Source organism: Caretta caretta, chromosome 5 (assembly GCF_965140235.1).
Source record: "Caretta caretta isolate rCarCar2 chromosome 5, rCarCar1.hap1, whole genome shotgun sequence".
Classification (NCBI taxonomy): domain Eukaryota; kingdom Metazoa; phylum Chordata; order Testudines; family Cheloniidae; genus Caretta; species Caretta caretta.
This window is the reverse complement of record NC_134210.1, coordinates 903,627-923,144: the sequence shown is the minus strand read 5'-3', so window position 1 is coordinate 923,144 and position 19,518 is coordinate 903,627. Positions and strand designations below refer to the sequence as shown.

General features: G+C 55.1%; 1 protein-coding gene across 1 annotated transcript; it reads left to right on the top strand.

Annotated features, from left to right (window-relative positions):
- Nucleotides 1-10,656: 10,656 nt before the first annotated feature.
- Nucleotides 10,657-18,508, top strand: LOC142072077 (avidin-like). The gene is made up of 4 exons (XM_075128290.1): nucleotides 10,657-10,815; nucleotides 13,847-14,057; nucleotides 15,909-16,029; nucleotides 17,914-18,508. The coding sequence occupies exons 1-4, from the start codon at nucleotides 10,741-10,743 to the stop codon at nucleotides 17,945-17,947; spliced, it is 441 nt and encodes a 146-aa protein (XP_074984391.1). The 5' UTR covers nucleotides 10,657-10,740; the 3' UTR covers nucleotides 17,948-18,508.
- Nucleotides 18,509-19,518: the final 1,010 nt, after the last annotated feature.

The window sequence follows — 19,518 nt, the reverse complement described above, 5'->3', positions numbered from 1 at the left end:
TGGAGTGTTGGCAAAGGCGGCTGGAAAGGAGCGATCTGTCCACGCTGCCTCTCAGGGCCTGCCAGGGGGAGCTTGTCCCGCCCTAGGACTGGCTTCGGGGCACTAATTGGGAGGGCTGGGACTAGCCATTAATCAAACCCAGGGCTGACTTGAGTCCTGTGTGGCTGGCAGTGCAGGAAGATGAAATGTTCGGGCGGGCAGGGGCGATCTGTGCAGGGAACCAGGACCCACGTGCCCTGAGCAGTAACAGCCCAGCCCAATGGGCTCCAACCTGGGAGGGGGTCTGGACAGCGCCCGTCTCTCTCTGCCTGCAGCTGGAGGGGCCTAAGAAACACCCTTTCCACTGCAGGGCCAAGGGGGCGAAGGTTTGGTGTCACTTGACTCGGTTCCTGTGGCGTTTTTCCTGGAGAAGCAGCCCCGCTCCCTTCGCCGCAGCACGGTGGCCTTGGCCTCACTGACAGCCATGGGCACAGCCAGACGGCTCCTAGCGAGAGACACCTCGTCCTCCTGCCGGGTCTGTGGCCCCCGGGCGCCCGTAGTCTGGGCTCCCCCTCCCAGGACGTGATGGGGCTGAAGTCCGTGACAGGGACACCTGGGAGGTGGTGACAGGTGCTCTCTAGCACCTGTCCAGTCTCGTTCCCTGGTTCCTTGAGGGGGACAAGCGCTCCTGTCCTGGGACAATGGGGTTTCCAGCCCTAGGAGATTTCAGAGGCCGCCTGGGGGCAGAGCTGAATGTCCCCCCACATCTCACTAGGGATGCTCCATAGTGATGGGCGAGTAGAGTGTCGCTCCCCGCGCAGGAATTTAACCGTGTCCCAGGCGGGGCGTCCGCGCTGGCTCGCCTGCCCCAGGGGACAGCTGCTGGCTTGACTAGGGAGGGGCAATGCTACAGGCCACAGGGCAGAGACGCCAGGGTCTGAAATCCCACCGGCCACAGAGAAGGGCCATCCACCATTTGCCACTGGAGGAAGGGGGACTCCTCTCTCTGTTAACGAGGGCTCGCCAGAGCCAGCTACCTCCAGCCCAGACCCCTCTGCCCAATGCCATGCAAAGCAGGGCTGCCCTCGGTGGCACTGCCAGGCAGGCAATGAAAGGATGGGAAAATCCTGCCAGATGAAGCTGCCCAGACTCCTGTGGAGGAGAGTTCACTCCTCGAGTTCCCTGGTCTCTGGCCGCTGGGTCACCCACAGCACATGGTACCGAACTGTTTGCCGCACTGGCTGGAAAGGACATCGGTTCCCTCCAATGGGGCCTTTCCCCAGTGCAGCTGGTTCTGGTAAATTCAGTATCCAAAGGGCCTGGCCTGGGGCTGGAACAACAGATTTCAAAATCCCCAGGTTACACAAGAGCTGAGCGCTACCCGTAACTGAGGCAGTACTTGCCAGCTGGGAACCCAAATGCTTTTCTCTGCTCCTCCTCTGACGTGAGCTCCCACCCTGTTCTTAAAGGGGCCACTTCTTTTAAATCAAATGCAAACACCAAAATGAGGCAATAAACTGAATATTAACACAGCCTGCAAACTCCCTCCTGCACGCAGTGTTCGGCAATGTTCCAGCGAGTACTCCAGGGCCCTCAGGACTGCCGGAGGTTATTTATCTAATGATAAGGCCTGTGCTGTTGATCTGAATTTCCTGCCTTCAAACATCTGATGATGGATTTTTCCCACCACCAAAACGGTGCACCAAGGCCTTCACATTCACAGCATGAACTTCCTCCGCTCCCGCAATAGCTGTGACAGCTGGAGCCAGCTCGCTGTTCTTCTCTATGCTGGTTAGCCGGGTGACGAGGGGAGACAGCATGTGCTTAGCCAGTGGGTTACACAAGCATTTGTAAGATAGAGCAGGAGTGCTGGGGAGCAGGATTCCTGGGTTCTTATTCCTGGCTCTGAACAGCGGGGACAAGTGGTTGCACTGGTTAGCACATAGTATTTAACTGGGCCCGTTCCTTAGTGGGGTTCCCAGCCTCTCCTGGCGTGACCTTGTGTAAGTGCTCCGTTATCTTCTCTGGAACACATGACTTCTGAGGAGAGGCTGAGGGAACTGGGATTGTTTAGTCTGCGGAAGAGAAGAATGAGGGGGGATTTGATAGCTGCTTTTAACTACCTGAAAGGTGGATCCAAGGAGGATGGATCTAGACTATTCTCAGTGATAGCAGATGACAGAACGAGGAGTAATGGTCTCAAGTTGCAGTGGGGGAGGTTTAGGTTGGATATTAGGAAAAACTTTTTCACTAGGAGGATGGTGAAACACTGGAATGAGTTACCTAGGGAGGTGGTGGAATCTCTTTCCTGAGAAGTTTTTAAGGCCCGGCTTGACAGAGCCCTGGCTGGGATGATTTAGTTGGGGATTGGTCCTGCTTTGAGCAGGGGGTTGGACTAGATGACCTCCAGAGGTCCCTTCCAACTCTGATATTCTATGATTCTATGATTCAAAGGGGGAGGTGCTAGCTGCCTGCCGAGGGCTGGTGCACGAGGGCTGGGTTAATAACAGGCAGCAATATTCACTGCAGGGCATGGCAGCCGGGATTCTAGCTCCGTGAGCTTTCCCACAGAGGAGTTCAGGGAACGTCCTTCTCAGCAATCAGACTATGGTGAGAGATTGTGCCACACACTCTCAAAGAAACTCTGGAATTACCTGATCAACATCCTATACAGCAACCGGAGAAGACCAAGAATGAGCGCTCAAAACTGGATACTCTCATAAAAAAACAGCCTTCCACACAAACTTCCTCGTGGCTGGACTTTACAAAAACTAGACAAGCCATTTACAACACACACTTTACTTCTCTATGTAAGCAGTGTCAGGATGAGCTCCACCCTGACATCTGGTGGTGAGGTGTGGCAAGTTGTGGAAAAGAACTTCAGGGGCCGATCTCATTTGCATAGGCACACCCACCACGCCTAGAATGAGGCCATAGCTGCCCAAATGGTCACTTTGGCTGCTGTGGGATCCCCAGTGTCTCTATTATTGGGGCAGGAAGAATAAATTGTTATTACCCTGATTATGGGAACTGTGCTTGGAACTGTACGTGGCCTTTTGTTATGATGGAGGGACTCACCATCAACTAAGTAGCACTCGCTAGGCAAGGGTCATGGATTCCAAAACTCTGTGAACGGAGAGAGGCTGGGGACAAGTATTAATACTTGGTGGTATGGGCCTCTTGGTGAGGGCTTTATATGCTAATTGCACTTTCTCCACTGTGGGATATCAGAGCTAATTTTGATTCCATTAGAATCATAGAATATCAGGGTTGGAAGGGACCCCTGAAGGTCATCTAGTCCAACCCCCTGCTTGAAGCAGGACCAATTCCCAGTTAAATCATCCCAGCCAGGGCTTTGTCAAGCCTGACCTTAAAAACCTCTAAGGAAGGAGATTCTACCACCTCCCTAGGTAACGCATTCCAGTGTTTCACCACCCTCTTAGTGAAAAAGTTTTTCCTAATATCCAATCTAAACCTCCCCCACTGCAACTGGAGACCATTACTCCTCGTTCTGTCATCTGCTACCATTGAGAACAGTCTAGAGCCATCCTCTTTGGAACCCCCTTTCAGGTAGTTGAAAGCAGCTATCAAATCCCCCCTCATTCTTCTCTTCTGCAGACTAAACAATCCCAGCTCCCTCAGCCTCTCCTCATAAGTCATGTGTTCTAGACCCCTAATCATTTTTGTTGCCCTTCGCTGGACTCTCTCCAATTTATCCACATCCTTCTTGTAGTGTGGGGCCCAAAACTGGACACAGTACTCCAGATGAGGCCTCACCAATGTCGAATAGAGGGGAACGATCACGTCCCTCGATCTGCTCGCTATGCCCCTACTTATACATCCCAAAATGCCATTGGCCTTCTTGGCAACCAGGGCACACTGCTGACTCCTATCCAGCTTCTCGTCCACTGTCACCCCTAGGTCCTTTTCCGCAGAACTGCTGCCTAGCCATTCGGTCCCTAGTCTGTAGCGGTGCATTGGGTTCTTCCGTCCTAAGTGCAGGACCCTGCACTTATCCTTATTGAACCTCATCAGATTTCTTTTGGCCCAATCCTCCAATTTGTCTAGGTCCTTCTGTATCCTATCCCTCCCCTCCAGCGTATCTACCACTCCTCCCAGTTTAGTATCATCCGCAAATTTGCTGAGAGTGCAATCCACACCATCCTCCAGATCATTTATGAAGATATTGAACAAAACCGGCCCCAGGACCGACCCTTGGGGCACTCCACTTGATACCGGCTGCCAACTAGACATGGAGCTATTGATCACTACCCGTTGAGCCCGACAATCTAGCCAGCTTTCTACCCACCTTACAGTGCATTCATCCAGCCCATACTTCCTTAACTTGCTGACAAGAATACTGTGGGAGACCGTGTCAAAAGCTTTGCTAAAGTCAAGAAACAATACATCCACTGCTTTCCCTTCATCCACAGAAGCAGTAGTCTCATCATAAAAGGCGATTAGATTAGTCAGGAATGACCTTCCCTTGGTGAATCCATGCTGGCTGTTCCTGATCACCTTCCTCTCATGCAAGTGCTTCAGGATTGATTCTTTGAGGACCTGCTCCATGATTTTTCCAGGGACTGAGGTGAGGCTGACTGGCCTGTAGTTCCCAGGATCCTCCTTCTTCCCTTTTTTAAAGATGGGCACTACATTAGTCTTTTTCCAGTCATCCGGGACTTCCCCCGATCGCCACGAGTTTTCAGAGATAATGGCCAATGGCTCTGCAATCACAGCCGCCAATTCCTTCAGCACTCTCGGATGCAACTCGTCCGGCCCCATGGACTTGTGCATGTCCAGCTTTTCTAAATAGTCCCTAACCACCTCTTTCTCCACAGAGGGCTGGCCCTCTATTCCCCATGTTGTGACGCCCAGCGCAGCAGTCTGGGAGCTGACCTTGTTAGTGAAGACAGAGGCAAAAAAAGCATTGAGTACATTAGCTTTTTCCACATCCTCCGTCACTAGGTTGCCTCCCTCATTCAGTAAGGGGGCCACACTTTCCTTGGCTTTCTTCTTGTTGCCAACATACCTGAAGAAACCCTTCTTGTTACTCTTGACATCTCTTGCTAGCTGCAGCTCCAGGTGCGATTTGGCCCTCCTGATATAATTCCTACATGCCCGAGCAATATTTTTATACTCTTCCCTGGTCATATGTCCAACCTTCCACTTCTTGTAAGCTTCTTTTTTATGTTTAAGATCCGCTAGGATTTCACCGTTAAGCCAAGCTGGTCGCCTGCCATATTTACTATTCTTTCGACACATCGGGATGGTTTGTCCCTGTAACCTCAACAGGGATTCCTTGAAATACAGCCAGCTCTCCTGGACTCCTTTCCCCTTCAAGTTAGTCCCCCAGGGGATCCTGGCCATCCGTTCCCTGAGGGAGTCAGTCTGCTTTCCTGAAGTCCAGGGTCCGTATCCTGCTGCTTACCTTTCTTCCCTGCGTCAGGATCCTGAACTCAACCAACTCATGGTCACTGCCTCCCAGGTTCCCATCCACTTTTGCTTCCCCCACTAATTCTACCCGGTTTGTGAGCAGCAGGTCAAGAAAAGCGCCCCCCCCCCAGTTGGCTCCTCTAGCACTTGCGCCAGGAAATTGTCCCCTACGCTTTCCAAAAACTTCCTGGATTGTCTATGCAGGTCTAGTTACAGGCTGCTGAGCTCACTTTGGGCTAATGGTGCACCAGCACTGAGGCTCCCCTACTACAAGCTGAATTCACCAAAGGGCTGAACTGACTAAGAGCTGAAATCACTGAGCGTTGTGTTAAGTAGTGGGGGAGCCTGAAGATATATTGTGGAGCAGTTTGCGGGACGGCTGGAGTGCCTTGTGGACGGGCTGGTGGAGCAGTTCATGGGACGGCGGGAGCTGCTTGTGGGCAGCGGAGCTGAGCCAAGCGAAGCAGTTCATGGGGCGGCTGGCGGAGCGGAGCGAAGGCCTATGGAGCTGTGGGGTGGTCAGCTTCAGATCACATAAGGTGCCCCTTACCTCTCTCCCCGCCCCCCATCTCCACCCAGGTTGGGAGGTAAAGCTCTGCAGATAAACTTTTGAACTCTGGGGCTCCCCTGACCAGGGAAAGAGACTTTTGGGTCATTGGACTTTTGGGACTTTGGGTGATTTGGGGTTGCTGGACTCAAGAACCAAAGGGAAAGGGCATGCCCCAGTTTGCTTGGGGTGGGGTTTTGTTCATGGGTTGTGTTACGAAGCCGGCTGGTGATGTTTCCCCAATATAATGCCACATTGTTTCTCTCTGTTATTAAAAGGCTTTTGCTACACTCAGACTAGGTGCTTGCGAGAGGGGAAGTATTGCCTCTGGGAGGCGCCCAGCGGGGTTGGTATATATTTGTCCCAGGTCACTGGGTGGGGGCTCGAGCTGGTTTGCATTGTGTTATTGGAATGAATCCCCTAGATATTGAACCCGGCCCTTGTTGCTGCCAACTCTGACGGGCAGAAGGGTTACATCTACAGAGGAAAAAGGACACTCAACTGTCTAAACTTCTACATGCCTCAAGGGGCCACAACAGTGGTTCCCTTAACTCACCCAACAATATTGTTAATCTGTCCAGCTATACTCTTAGCCTGGCGGAAGAGTCTGTCCTATCTCGGGGCCTCTCCTTCTGCCCCTCCACCCCCACGAACATGATACAGTTCTGTGGTGACCTAGAATCCTATTTTCAACGTCTCCAACTCAAGGAATATTTCCAACATACCTCTGAATAACATACTAATCCACAGAGACCTCCCTACCAACACTACAAAAAGAAGGATTCTAGGTGGACTCCTCCTGAAGGTCGAGACAGCAGACTGGACTTCTACATAGAGGGCTTCCACCAACGTGCACGGGCTGAAATTGTGGAAAAGCAGCATCACTTGCCCCACAACCTCAGCCGTGCGGAATGCAATGCCATCCACAGCCTCAGAAACAACTCTGACATCATAATCAAAAAGGCTGACAAAGGAGGTGCTGTCGTCATCATGAATAGGTCGGAATATGAACAAGAGGCTGCTCGGCAGCTCTCCAACACCACTTTCTACAAGCCATTACCCTCTGATCCCACTGAGGGTTACCAAAAGAAACTACAGCATCTGCTCAAGAAACTTCCTGAAAAAGCACAAGATCAAATCCGCACAGACACACCCCTGGAACCCCGACCTGGGATATTCTATCTACTACCCAAGATCCATAAACCTGGAAATCCTGGGCGCCCCATCATTTCAGGCATTGGCACCCTGACAGCAGGATTGTCTGGCTATGTAGACTCCCTCCTCAGGTCCTATGCTACCAGCACTCCCAGCTACCTTCGAGACACCACTGACTTCCTGGGGAAACTACAATCCGTCGGTGATCTTCCTGATGACACCATCCTGGCCGCTATGGACGCAGAAGCCCTCTACACCAACATTCCACACAAAGATGGACTACAAGCCGTCAAGAACACTGTCCCCGATAATGTCATGGCTAACCTGGTGGCTGAACTTTGTGACTTTGTCCTTACCCATAACTATTTCACATTTGGGGACAATGTATACCTTCAAATCAGTGGCACTGCTATGGGTACCCGCATGGCCCCACAGTATGCCAACATTTTTATGGCTGACTTAGAACAACGCTTCCTCGGCTCTCGTCCCCTAATGCCCCAATGATTCTATGTTGGGAATGGGCCACATCCACCCTGATTGAATTGGCTTTGTTAGCACTGGCCCCCCACTTGGTAAGGCAACTCCCATCTTTTCATGTGCTATATATTTATACCTGCTACTGTATTTTCCACTCCATGCATCTGATGAAGTGTGTTCTAGCCCACGAAAGCTTATGCCCAAATCGATGTGTTGGTCTCTAAGGTGCCACAAGGACTCCTCGTTGTTTTTTCTCAGAAATGTGTCAGCCAGTTCCTGAAAAAGAGCTAGTTGTGACTGTCACGGAGTCCCCGGGTGATGCTCTGGAACTGCTCCCCATGAAGCCAGGCAGGACTCTGGGGAAGTCTCCTTTCTGGGAGCAGCCTGTCTGCAGGACACACAGCTCACCCGGCTCCACCTTCCTGGGTCTGACCTCGGAGCATTCAGCCTCCTCTGCCCCTCCGTGCGCTTCCCACAGCGAGTCCGCCCAGGCGGGGTCCTGGGGAAGCCAGAGGGTCCTGCCCCCCAACTCCGCAGTCAGACGGGACTCTCAGCCAGCCAGTAAAACAGAGGTTTATTAGACGACAGGAACATGGTCTAACACAGAGCTTGTAGGTGCAGAGAACAGGACCCCTCAGCTGGGTCCATTTTGGGGGGCAGTGAGCCAGACAACCCCGTCTGCCCTTCACTCCATGTCCCAGCCAGCCCCCAACTGAAACTCCCTCCAGCCCCTCCTTCTCTGGGCTTTGTCCCTTTCCCGGGCCAGGAGGGCACCTGATTCCTTTGTTCTCCAACCCTTTAGCTCTCACCTTGCAGGGGGGAAGGGCCCAGGCCATCAGTTGCCAGGAAACAGGGTGTTGGCCATTCTCTGTGTCCAGACCCCTGCACACACCTGCCCTCTAGGGCTCTGCAACGATCATACACCCTTACCCCACCCCCTAGATACTTAAGAACTGCCTAGGGGAAACTGAGGCACCCCCACACTATTCAGAGGAAACATTAAGAACAGTCCCGCTTCGTCACATCTCTCTCCCCTTCGAGACTGAACTGAGCAGGGTCACTTTAGCCAGTGACCTGGGGAAGTTCGACCCCACCAACGTTTCCATGGATGCTCCAGCATCTCTCCCATTCCTTAGGATCGGCTTGCATCAGCCCCACACCCAGCCCTGTGTCTGAGCGTCCATGAACACTATAAAGGCCTTGGCAAAGTCGGGGTTTACCAGATTTACCGGGCCCTGGATAACAGCCTCCTTCAATGCACAGAGCACCTTCTGGCACTGCTCGGTCCAGACCAGCTCCTCTGGCTTCCCCTTCTCACATAGCTTAGCGATGGGGCAGCTGGGGAGCTCAAGTGGGATACAAACTTCCAGTAGTACCCCACCATCCCAATAAAGGTCTGGACCTGTCTCTTGGTCTGGGGAACAGGCCACTCTCTGATTATCTCCACCTTACACTTTTCAGCTTTTATCGGCAGTCCTGTCTCCTTGAGGCAGCCCAGCACCCTCTTCACCTGGGCCACAGACTGTTCACTTACAGACCTAGCACGGAGACATTCCTCTCTCAACAACCTTGTCTCCCCAACAAGCTGGCCAAACCCAGCCACTTGGTTAGAGGACTGTTTAACTTTCTTAACAGCTTTCACTCCATCTGAGACCTTCTCAAAGCTATCCACACTGGGTCTTTCAACAGGAAAGTCAGTGGCTTCAGTCACAACAGAAAATTTCTGGCTGTTAGGAACTGAAACTTTCTTGATTAAATCACTTTCACACCCTTCAGTGGCAGTAAACTGCTTGCAAAGACTCCATGAGGATTCCTTTCCCGAGAGCTTTTCTATGCAACAATTCACCCTTCCCAGAAATTCTGCTCTTACCCTCTTTACCGAGGTCTTGCTCTAGAGGAACACTTTCCTGAGCAACAACAGACTCTTTTCAGAGTAACAGCCGTGTTAGTCTGTATTCGCAAAAAGAAAAGGAGGACTTGTGGCACCTTAGAGACTAACCAATTTATTTGAGCACGAGCTTTCGTGAGCTACAGCTCACTTCATCGGATGCATACTGTGGAAAGTGTAGAAGATCTTATTATATACACACAAAGCATGAAAAAATACCTCCCCCCCCCCCCCCCCACTCTCCTGCTGGTAATAGCTTATCTAAAGTGTATGATAATCAAGGTGGGCCATTTCCAGCACAAATCCACAGCCTCCAGAGGCAGGGCCAACCCCAGCCCCGCAAGGCAGCAGGGCCAGCGCCCATCCCTGGGGGTCGCCCTGACCTTCGGCTTGACAGTAACAGCAGCTGCAGCCCCTCAAACAACAAGGGGGCAAATACAGGCTGGCGCCTCCCAGAGCCAGGGCAGAAAGGCCGCCAGGGCCTGGCAAGGGCCCTTCCGAGCAGCCTGCTGCCCATGGCAGGACTGGAGACAAGAGAAACCGGGGCGTGGGGGGCTTAGGCTGGGGGGGGCTCAGGTTTGGGACTCAGGCTGCAGGAGGCTCAGGTGGGAGACTTGGGGTGCAGGGGGCTCAGGTTGGGAGACTTGGGCTCCCGGCATTTGGGTCACAGGGTTTGGGCCCAGTCTGACTTGGAGCTGAAAGTTCAAAGGAGCCCAAAGCTGCAGGACAGAGACCCTCCCTCCAACCTGCCGGGATTCCCAGAGTTTCTTGTGCCCGGAGCCAGGGACCTCTGTGTGGTGCCAAGTGAGAGCATCCCTCAAACTGAACCTCCCCTGCCCCATGGAGCCTGCTGCCCCCAGGCCAGGAGCTCCCCCCTGGGGCCCTCCTGCCCCTAGAGCTCCACGCTCTGTATAGCCCAGCCGGGGTCCTCAGGCCAGCACCGCCCACTGCGTGCTGCGCTCACATCAGCCCCCCTGGCCCCACCTGGCACACAGGGGCCCATCCAGCGAGCGGCCAAACGCTTCCCACCAGCAGCCCAGCAGGGCAGGCGTCACATGGCCGGTCACTGGCAAACGCTTCTGGGAACTTCAGGTCCCACTGCAGGAAAAACAACTTGCAAAAGCCAGCACTTGCTCAATACCTGGCACTGCCATCGAGTGAGGTCGCTGGAGCTATAAATAGGAGCCTGACTGGGAGCCCCAGGCATGAGTCCCTGGAGGGAGACTCACCTGGTGTCTGCAGGTGCCTTCCACTCCCAGAGATGATGGGGAAAGTCGCCTTCTCCCTGCTCCTCGCCCTGGCTCTGGTGACCCTCGGGGTCTCCTCAGCGAGAAAGGTATGGGGCAGGGCGAGGGGCCGAGGGGGCTGGGCGCTGGCTCTGGGACGTCTCAGGTGGGGCAGGGCGAGGGGCCGAGGGGGCTGGGCGCTGGCTCTGGCCGGGGCAGGGGGCTCTTGCTTGGGGCAGGATGGCGTGACAACCTGGGGCGAGGAGCAATGGGGTCAGACACTGAAATGAGTCTTGCGGAGGCAAGAGGGGGGTAGGGACTTTCCCCCCTGCCGCGATTTTACTCTCAAGGGAAAGCAGCATCATCTCTTGCAGCAGCGTTTGGACTGAGCCGCTGCACGTCCCAGTGGGGAGATTCCCCCTCCCGCAAAGGGCAGGGACAGGAATGGCTCCGGGGTTTGTTGTTTTATTGTGACGGGAAAGAACTCCCGGGGTGCCCGGCAGATGATGGAGCCGGGAGCAGAATGTCGCAGTGGGTGGGCAAAGGGGCGGGGCAGGAAATGCCCCCCGTGAATGTGTGACAATGGGCAGTGCGGTGCTTGGGGTGCCCTAAAACCCAGAGCAAGCTGGGGGAGCCGTGTCACAGCCAGCAGACACAGCTGGGTAAGCAGACGCACAGTGTGAGGGGGCCAGATGCAGCAGGCTCGGCTCTGCAAAGCTCCCAATCTTCAGCACTGGGACACAAGACTCCCTTCGATTTGATAGCATGACACCCCCTTTTCTGGCTACTGGTCACCTTCAGGGTGTTTGGCACCAGGATCCTGTGGCTGGGCCTGTGCGAGGGTAGAGCAGGGTGAATTGGGCATGCGGGAATTCCCAGCCTGGATTCCTCCATGGGGCCAATTAACTCAGTTTCCCATCGCCAAACCTAGTCAATACCAGCTTCTTCAGAGGAAGGTGTGTGGAAGCATGGAGGAGGCAGTAACCGGATTAAAGTGCCCCAGAAGAGCTTCCGCCTGACCCCAGCAGTCAGGGGTGCACTCCTGCCCAGAAGCAGGAGGGGTCAGAGCCCTCCCAAAACTTGTATGTGTTTTAATCGTTACTGTTCTATTTCAGTCTGGTTTCATTCACCATAGAAACATCTGAGCCTTTTCTGGACACTGCTAAGCTTGTGGCCTTGATGAAATCATGTGGCAGAGAGTTCCACAGATTGTGCAGAGTATGAGAAAGTATTTCCTTTGGATCAGTTTTAAATTTGCTGCCTTTCAGTTTTATGTAATGTTCCTGTGTTATGAGAATGAGCAGCAGCACTAAGGAACCTCCTTTGTCCTAGTCACTATCATGTGTCCCTCTGTCATGTTAGCTCTTATTTGTCACCTCTCTGTCTCCCCCGCTCCATCTCTACCCATCCTTGTCACCCCTTTGCGAACCCCTCGACTCCCGCAGTGTCTGGTTTGAAGTGGGGAGGCCAAAACGGAACACGGGCTCCTTGGAAGGGCTTCCCAGGGATTTATAGAACATACCAAAAAAAACAATGTTAAGAGACTGGTAAGAAAAAGTCAAGCACTCAAAAGTTAGGAAATACCAGGTTGCCCAGACAACCTGAATTCATCCGCTCCATGCTACAGTCTCTAATTCCACAGTCACAGCCCGGCCCCTGCCCAGTCGGTGCACACAGGCTCATTGGATGCCTTGTTATGCCATATTTGCTTTTATGCTCGTTATTCCGGTGTGGCCCTGGGCCTCATTTACTGCACACTGTTTAAAGCCTGCACAGAACACCGAGCTGCTCATGTCCTCCTGGGTTTCTCGAAGTAGCTCTTCCTGGAGTATTTTAGTGGGTTACAAATATTCATGAGTTTCTGTTCCTGGAAATCCTTGGGAAGGGCTCTGAAATGAGCGAGGAGAATGCTTTGCCTAGAACATCTGCCTTATGGTGAGAGAAAGCGGCTCGAGCTATTTAGTTTCTCACAGAGACGGCTTAGCGGTGACTGGAACATGGAGCAGAAATCCATACGCTGGGCAGAGATTTCAGAACCAGCCAGCAACTTGATCTAGCAGCCAAAGGCAGAACAAGACTAGAAATCAGGTGTAAAATTTTAACGGAGGGGAATTAACCTTGGGAATGCCTGACCTAGGGACGTGGTGGAGTTTTAAAGTCAAGACTGGGCGTCGTCCTCAGAGCTCTGCTGCAGCACAGCCAGGAGGGACGCTCGTGATCTGCAGGGCCCTTCTGCCCCTAAAATCCATGGTATGAAGTGTCCCCATTTTACAGGTGGGGAACGGAGATGCCAAGGTCAAGGCCAGATCTGTCACAAGTGTTGGCTCATTTTGGATGTCCTATTTGTGAGGCCGAGGGTCTGGTTTGTCAGTGAACTTGGCGTTTGACAGCACTATCCTCGCTCAAAGCCCAGCTCCCACTGACTGCAGGGGTGAGCGCCTCGCGCTTCTGCAAATCTCAGCCCCATCGTCTTGAGTCAGGCGCCCAGAAAATGAGCGCACCGGGGCTCTTTGTGAAAAGGCTGGTGTAGGTGACTTGCCCAGCATCACCTGAGACCCATGTGGCAGAGGCTGGGACAGAATCTCATCTCCAGGGCAGCATTCAGCTTCCACCATGACACCATCCTCTCTCTTCCTGCAGTCCCCTGCCTCAGTCACTCGCACCTTCCAGCTTCTGCAACAAATGAGGCAGGGGTCCTACGGACCACGGCTGGTTCCCTGCACAGCCCCAGGTCAGCCCCAGAGCAGATCTGTACCGAGCACTGAATGAGATGGGTCCTGTGGGAAACTAGCGTGTGAGCTTGTAGTTAAAGACATGGCCCTCGCTGCCATGAGATCTCACTGAAGCCATCAGCTGAGCAGGCTTTGGAGAGGGGCTGAGTGTTCCTGTGGGTAATGGGAACAGCCGGAGACAGTGTGCAAGGAGAAAAACACAGCACAGGAAGGGATCTGACCCCAGAGCCAGCCATTCCCTGCAGGTTTGGGGCAGAGAATCCGATCACAGACCCATGCTCTGTCCCTCTCCTTGTTTGTGGGTCTGGCTCCCGTGTTCGGCGCTCTCAGGGGCATGGCCTAGGGGAGCATTGGGCCCTGCAGCGCTGCAGGGGAGGGACCCATCCTGCTGACCGTGTCTCTCTTTCAGTGCGTCCTGTCTGGACTGTGGAAGAATGAGCTGGGCTCTAACATGACCATCTCTGCCGTGAACACCGATGGGGGATTCACCGGTTTGTACCACACAGCAGTGACGGCCACCGACAAACACATCCGGGTGTCACCCCTGAAGGGGTCCCAGAAGCCCACGAACCAGAGGAAGCAGCCGACCTTTGGCTTCACCGTGAGCTGGACGTTCTCAAGTACGTGGCCCGAGGGTTCAGTGCCCGGGGTGGAGGGGAACGGAGGGGAATTCAGTGCTAACCAAGCTGAAACACTTCCCCGCCCAGTCTCTGCACCGTCCTCTGCTCTTCCAGCCCCTTAACGCTCAGCTTTGGCCAGTGCCAGGGGCTCTGAGCCAGAACTGAACAGACTGGAAACAAGATACAAATGTACCAACCTCAAACCAAAGGGCTGGGGCCTGGCCTCAGACCCATGGTGGAGGGCCCATTGCTCACCCTGGGCTGTGTCTCCAAGGCCATGTAGTCAGAGCTCCTGGGGTCCATCCTCGGCTCTGCCTGGGACTTGCCGAGGGCTCTTGGGCAGCTTCCCCATCACCTCTCCACCTGCCTACGGGGACCCTTGGGGGACCCACCTCCCCAGCTGGGTGCGAGGCTTCAAGTGCTCTGGGGACGAGAGGCCCTGGGGAACACTGCGAGCTGCTTTGTCTCCTCCCTGGCTTGTCCACGGCAGCCTGCTGGGGCTGCTGCCAGAGCTGTGCACGTCCCAGCACCGGTGTTGCTGTGAACTGTTAGTCACTGTCTGTATTAGGTAGTGCCAAGGTCCCTGTGGCGCTAGGCGCTGTACAGACCCAGCCCCTGGCTCAGCGCTCAGCCATCCCGTGCGCACAGGGCACTTGTCGGCCTCCCCAGGCTGGGTGCGAGGCCTTGCTCAGCAGACGCGCTGGGAACCATTACTGGGAACCGCCTCCTGGGGGGCTCCGAAGCAGCGGACAGAGGGTGGGGGCAGCAGGAGCATGTCCCCCTGCAGACGCGGGGGCTGTGAGACACAGGGGTGGCGGGGGAGCCTGGAGGAGGGCGTGCAAACTGGAGCCATCCAGAGCAGACTGAGGGGTGGGGATGGAGCCTTAAGGCTCATGGGGGGTGGGGGGAGGGAGGGAGGAGAAGCAGGAGAACCTGAAGCAGGAACTTCCATTCAGCACCTGCCTCCAGCCCCATCCCATTAGTCTTCCCCATTCCCTTCTGCCCCTCCCCGGCCCCTATCCCCCGCTTCCTATCCCACCCTTTCCTCACCCTGCCCCATCCTCATCTGCCCTCCTGACCCCTCTGCCCCCTCCAGCCAACTCTGCCCCCTGTCCTGCATCTCTTCACCCCTCTGCACTGCAGACAGGCTGCGCCCTCTATCCCTCTGCCCGGCCTGGGGAAAACAGGGGGCCAGTGAGCGCACAGGAAAGGCAAGTTCTCGCTCTCAGTGCTGGGGCCCAGGACCAAAGAGGCAATTGCAGGGAAAGTCCCGCTCAGCCCCACGCTCAGGGAATCTTGGGGGCACTTAGCTGACAAACTCTAGCAAGTGTCTACGGAGCATGTGTGAAGGGAGACTTTTCAGGGACTTGTAACTTGCCCAACTTGGGGCTGGCCAAAGGCCAGTCTCCCCCACTGCCAAGTGTTGAGTCCCAGCTCAAGCATGGGGCATTCAAACTTCCCAGTGAGAAGGTGGTATGAATTTTTTAACATGGCAAAATTAACGTATTTTCCCCCAACCTTGTTCTTGGAAATGGCTGAACCATATTATGTTAAGAAGTAAAAGAACCCCAAACCTCAGCAGCCTGAGGCAGATGTCTGGCATGGGAAACTTCAGCTGAACTGTTGAAATGAGGCAAGTTATAACCAACTGAGAACAGGGTCTTCTAATGGAAAACTTTGGGCACCCTTAACTCTCGGTGCTGCTGCCAGCTCCACCGATGCCTGACTCTTTCTCCTGTTCTGTAGCGGTTCCGTCCACTCCAGTCGTGCTTTAAGCAACTCCGCCTCCTTCCCTGGGCTCTGTTTCTCGGGGGCCTCGCTGACTTTCACTCCTGTCGGGTTCCCCTGCAGACTCAATGACCGTCTTCGTGGGCCAGTGCTTCATGGATGATAAAGGGAAGGAAACTCTGAAGACCATGTGGCTGCTGCGTGAGGAGGTCAGCTCCCCCGGCGCCGACTGGAAAGCGACCAGGTGGGTGACTGGGCACCGACTGCCCAGGGGCGAAGGACTGGAGCGGGGACTGGCCCCGTCTCTCTGCCAAGGGCAGGGCTGGGATCCCGGCTCTGGTCCAAGGGCTCCTAGCGCTGGAGATGTAGGAAAACCAGCCTGCGGGGACAGGGCATGGCTCTCAGCCCAGAGTCACAAACCCATGGGGACCCTTCGCCCTCCAGTGTCTCGCTGGGGGAGGATGAAGTGGTGTGAACCGAAGGCAGGTTTATTCCCCAAGGCTGCAGAGTTCCCTGAGCCCTGTCACACCTCAGGGCTGTGATCCCGGCGGCCAGAGCCAAGTCCCCCCAGGCCTGTGAGAGACTAATGGGGAAACAGAGAGTGGGCTGGGGCAGCTTGTCACTGGGAAGCAGCCCCTGGGAACAGAACCATCTCCGGGGGTGCAGGCGGCTGGGGCACCTGGAAGAACTGGGAGAGTATGGATAATGAGGCTTCGGGCAGCCCTGGCAAAGCCATTCCCTGCTGTTACCCTGGGCTGGGCCCCAGCAAAGGCCTAGTTACCCCATGACACAGCCAAACATGCCTGCCACTGCTGAACCTTTTCCCTCCCGGGGCTGCTAGTGCCCCACGGCCCTGCCCGCCTTGTGGAGAGGCCCACGGGGAGTGGGGGAGGGGGCTGCCTGCCCTGGGGGCACCTCCCGGGGGGCACCAAGGGGAGATTTGAGCCAGTGGTTGCTGGAGGGCCCCTGCCCCCAATGGCCCTGCTGAGCACCACGGGGATGTGCAGCCTGCGGAGCCCCTGCCCCCCCCCCCGGGTGCTGCTGGGTGGCTCTGAGGCCCTGCCAGTGCGGGGTGCCCACAGCCACGCTGCCTCCCTGGGCTGGGCGGCTGGGTGCCCCCCCGAGGTGGAGCCTGGAGGAGGCGTTTCCCCAGGCAGCGGTGCTCAGGCGGGTGGCCTGGGAGGGGGTGTCCTTCTTTGGTCTTTTCTCCTTCTGAGGCTGTTGCACTTTGTGCCCCTTCCGCCCCCTCCTCCCCCCGTATCGGGCAGCACCGAGTGCATGGTCTGTGCTGGGCAAATAACAGGTGAGAACAAACCACAGAGGGAAAATATCAGGCGCTGACGGGCTGCTCAGTCTAGCAGGGAAAGGCAGGACAAGAACCAATGGCTGGAAGCTGAAGCCGGACAAATTCCCATCAGAAATAAGGCCCAAATGTTTAACCCTTGGAGCAAGAGGCCAGGGCAGTGCTGGGTTCTCCAGCTCTTCACGGGCTTCAGTTCAAACCCGGCTGCTTTTCTGGAAGATGCTTCAGCCATTCACGAGGTACTGGGCTCAGGGCGGGGGGCGGGGGGCATTGTGGCTGACCTGTGCTACACAGGAGCTTAGCCTGGATGAGCTGATGGTCCCTTCTGACTAAGGGTAAGATTCTGTCCCAGGGATTTTTAGTAAAAGTCAGGGACTGGTTGCGGGCAATGAACAAAAATTCATGGAAGCCTGCAACAAACAAAGAAACAAACAGAGCCTGCCAGGGCTTTCAGCTGCTCCTGCCGCAGGGGCCCCACAGGGGCTGACCCAACCCCAGCCGCTGCTCCAGCAGGCTGGAGACCACTGCCCAGAGGCCCCAAGGTTGGCTGCCGGTCAGCTGTTTTGGTGCCTCCCCACACCCCAGCCGCCACTCCAGAGACCCCGGTGCTGACAGCTGGAGAACCCAGCACTGCCCTGGCCTCTTGTTCCAAGGGTTAAACATTTGGGCCTTATTTCTGATGGGAATTTGTCCGGCTCCATCCCTGCTCCAGAAGAAGTCCTGGAGGTCACGGAAAGTCACAGAATCTGTGACCTCCCTGACAGAATTGTAGCCTTACTTCTGACTGTCACTCTGCGAATCTATGAATTCTGCACTTCCCCGCAGGGTCGGCACAAACATTTTCACCCGGATCAAGTGACGGAACATGGGCGAATCCGTGAGGAGCGACGGTGCCTGGTGACCCTGTTTGCTGGGCTGCAGAATCGCCCGTCTCTGTCTCCACCTCCCCCTCGCTCTCCGGTGACCCCCCCAGACTCGCTGTCCCACCCCCCCATGCTGCAGTTTAGTTCCTTTCCCAGTAAAGCTCTTGCGCGGGAGGCAAATGAGTCTCTGGTGTTTTTACCGCTCTTGGCCCTTGGGGTGAAGCTGTTGCTGAGCCGTGACTCCCACCTGCCCCTCCCTGGATTCCCCGGGAGGTGCCGGATTCTCTCCCGTTAGCCAGGCCCTTCCTGGGACACCCCTTGGCAGGTTCATCCCCCTGGGTCGCTCCTTTGCTCCCTGCCCGTGGCCGGGGTACAGAATGCAGCAGCCGGTGTACAGCCCCTAGGAGACGCCCTTCCCGGCTAAACGGCCCTTCGCTCGCTTGGGAGGTTCCTGTCCAGCGCTCTCAGCCCTGGGTTTCGTTTCTCTCCAGCATCCGGCGCCACCCACCTTGAGATCTAGGCACCAGAAGCCAAATAAACATTTTTCACTGGAAAAACAGGGCTCAGTTCTGTGTTGTTCTCCACGGGACGTGTAAGGCTCCAGAGGAACCTGGCACGGGGAAAGGGACGGGCAAAACCTGTGGATTAAAGCTCTGGAGATTCAAAGTCACGTGTTCCCACCCACCCCTGACTAAAATCCCACTGTAGCTTGGATCTGACTGGAGCAGTTGGGAACCTTGCCCCCCGCCATTGAGCAGGAAGGGAGAGGCCTTGAAGCGGGACCTGACCTCATCTCCTGGGATTTGAATAGCACACGGCGCATGGGGCTGGCTGGCCCTGGTGCAGAGGATGGAAGGGTCAGTCCCTGGGGCAGGCCCACATTAACACACTGGGCCAATAATCCAAAGGGGGAGGGAGGCCTTTGGGGAGCAGGACCTGCTCCACCCCCATGGGGAGCAGCCAGTCCTGGATCCCACAAGGGCAGAGGCAATTCTTGATTTAGTCCTAAGTGGTGCACAGGACCTGGCCCAACATGTGCACAGAGCTGAACCACTCGGTCATAGCGACCGTAATATAATTAAATGTAACATCATTGGGCCGGGGCGGGGGGATACCAAAGAACCTCAGCACAGGAGCATTTAACTTCAGAAAGGGGAACTACACAAAAAGGAGGAGGCTAGTGAAACAGAAATGAAAAGGAATCATCCCAAGAGTGAAATGCCGGCAAGCTGCCTGGAAGCTATTTAAGCCCCATAATAGAGGCTCAAATCAAATGTACACCTGAAATAAAAAAAATAGTAAAGGGGACCAAAGAAAAAATGCCACGGTGGCTAACAACAGAGTAAAAGAGGCAGGTGGGGCAAAAGGTTCCCTTTCAAAATGGGAGGGTCAAATCCGAGTGGGAACAACAGAAAGGAGCATCCGCTCCGGCAAGTCAAGTGCAAACGTGTAATTAGACAGGCCTAGAAGAGCAACAAGCCAAAGACTCAAAAACTAACATCAAACCTGTGCTAAATACACCAGCAGCAGGAAGCCTGCCAGACAATCAGTGGGGCCCCTGGACAAT

What these genes read in the sequence shown, in the direction of transcription:
- LOC142072077 (XM_075128290.1), top strand. Translation starts at nt 10,741, where the DNA reads ATGATGGGGAAAGTCGCCTTCTCCCTGCTCCTCGCCCTGGCTCTGGTG. An exon ending in GGGTCTCCTCAGCGAGAAAG is followed by an intron (nt 10,816 to 13,846) that starts GTATGGGGCAGG and finishes TCTCTCTTTCAG; the next exon opens with TGCGTCCTGTCTGGACTGTG. An exon ending in CGTGAGCTGGACGTTCTCAA is followed by an intron (nt 14,058 to 15,908) that starts GTACGTGGCCCG and finishes GTTCCCCTGCAG; the next exon opens with ACTCAATGACCGTCTTCGTG.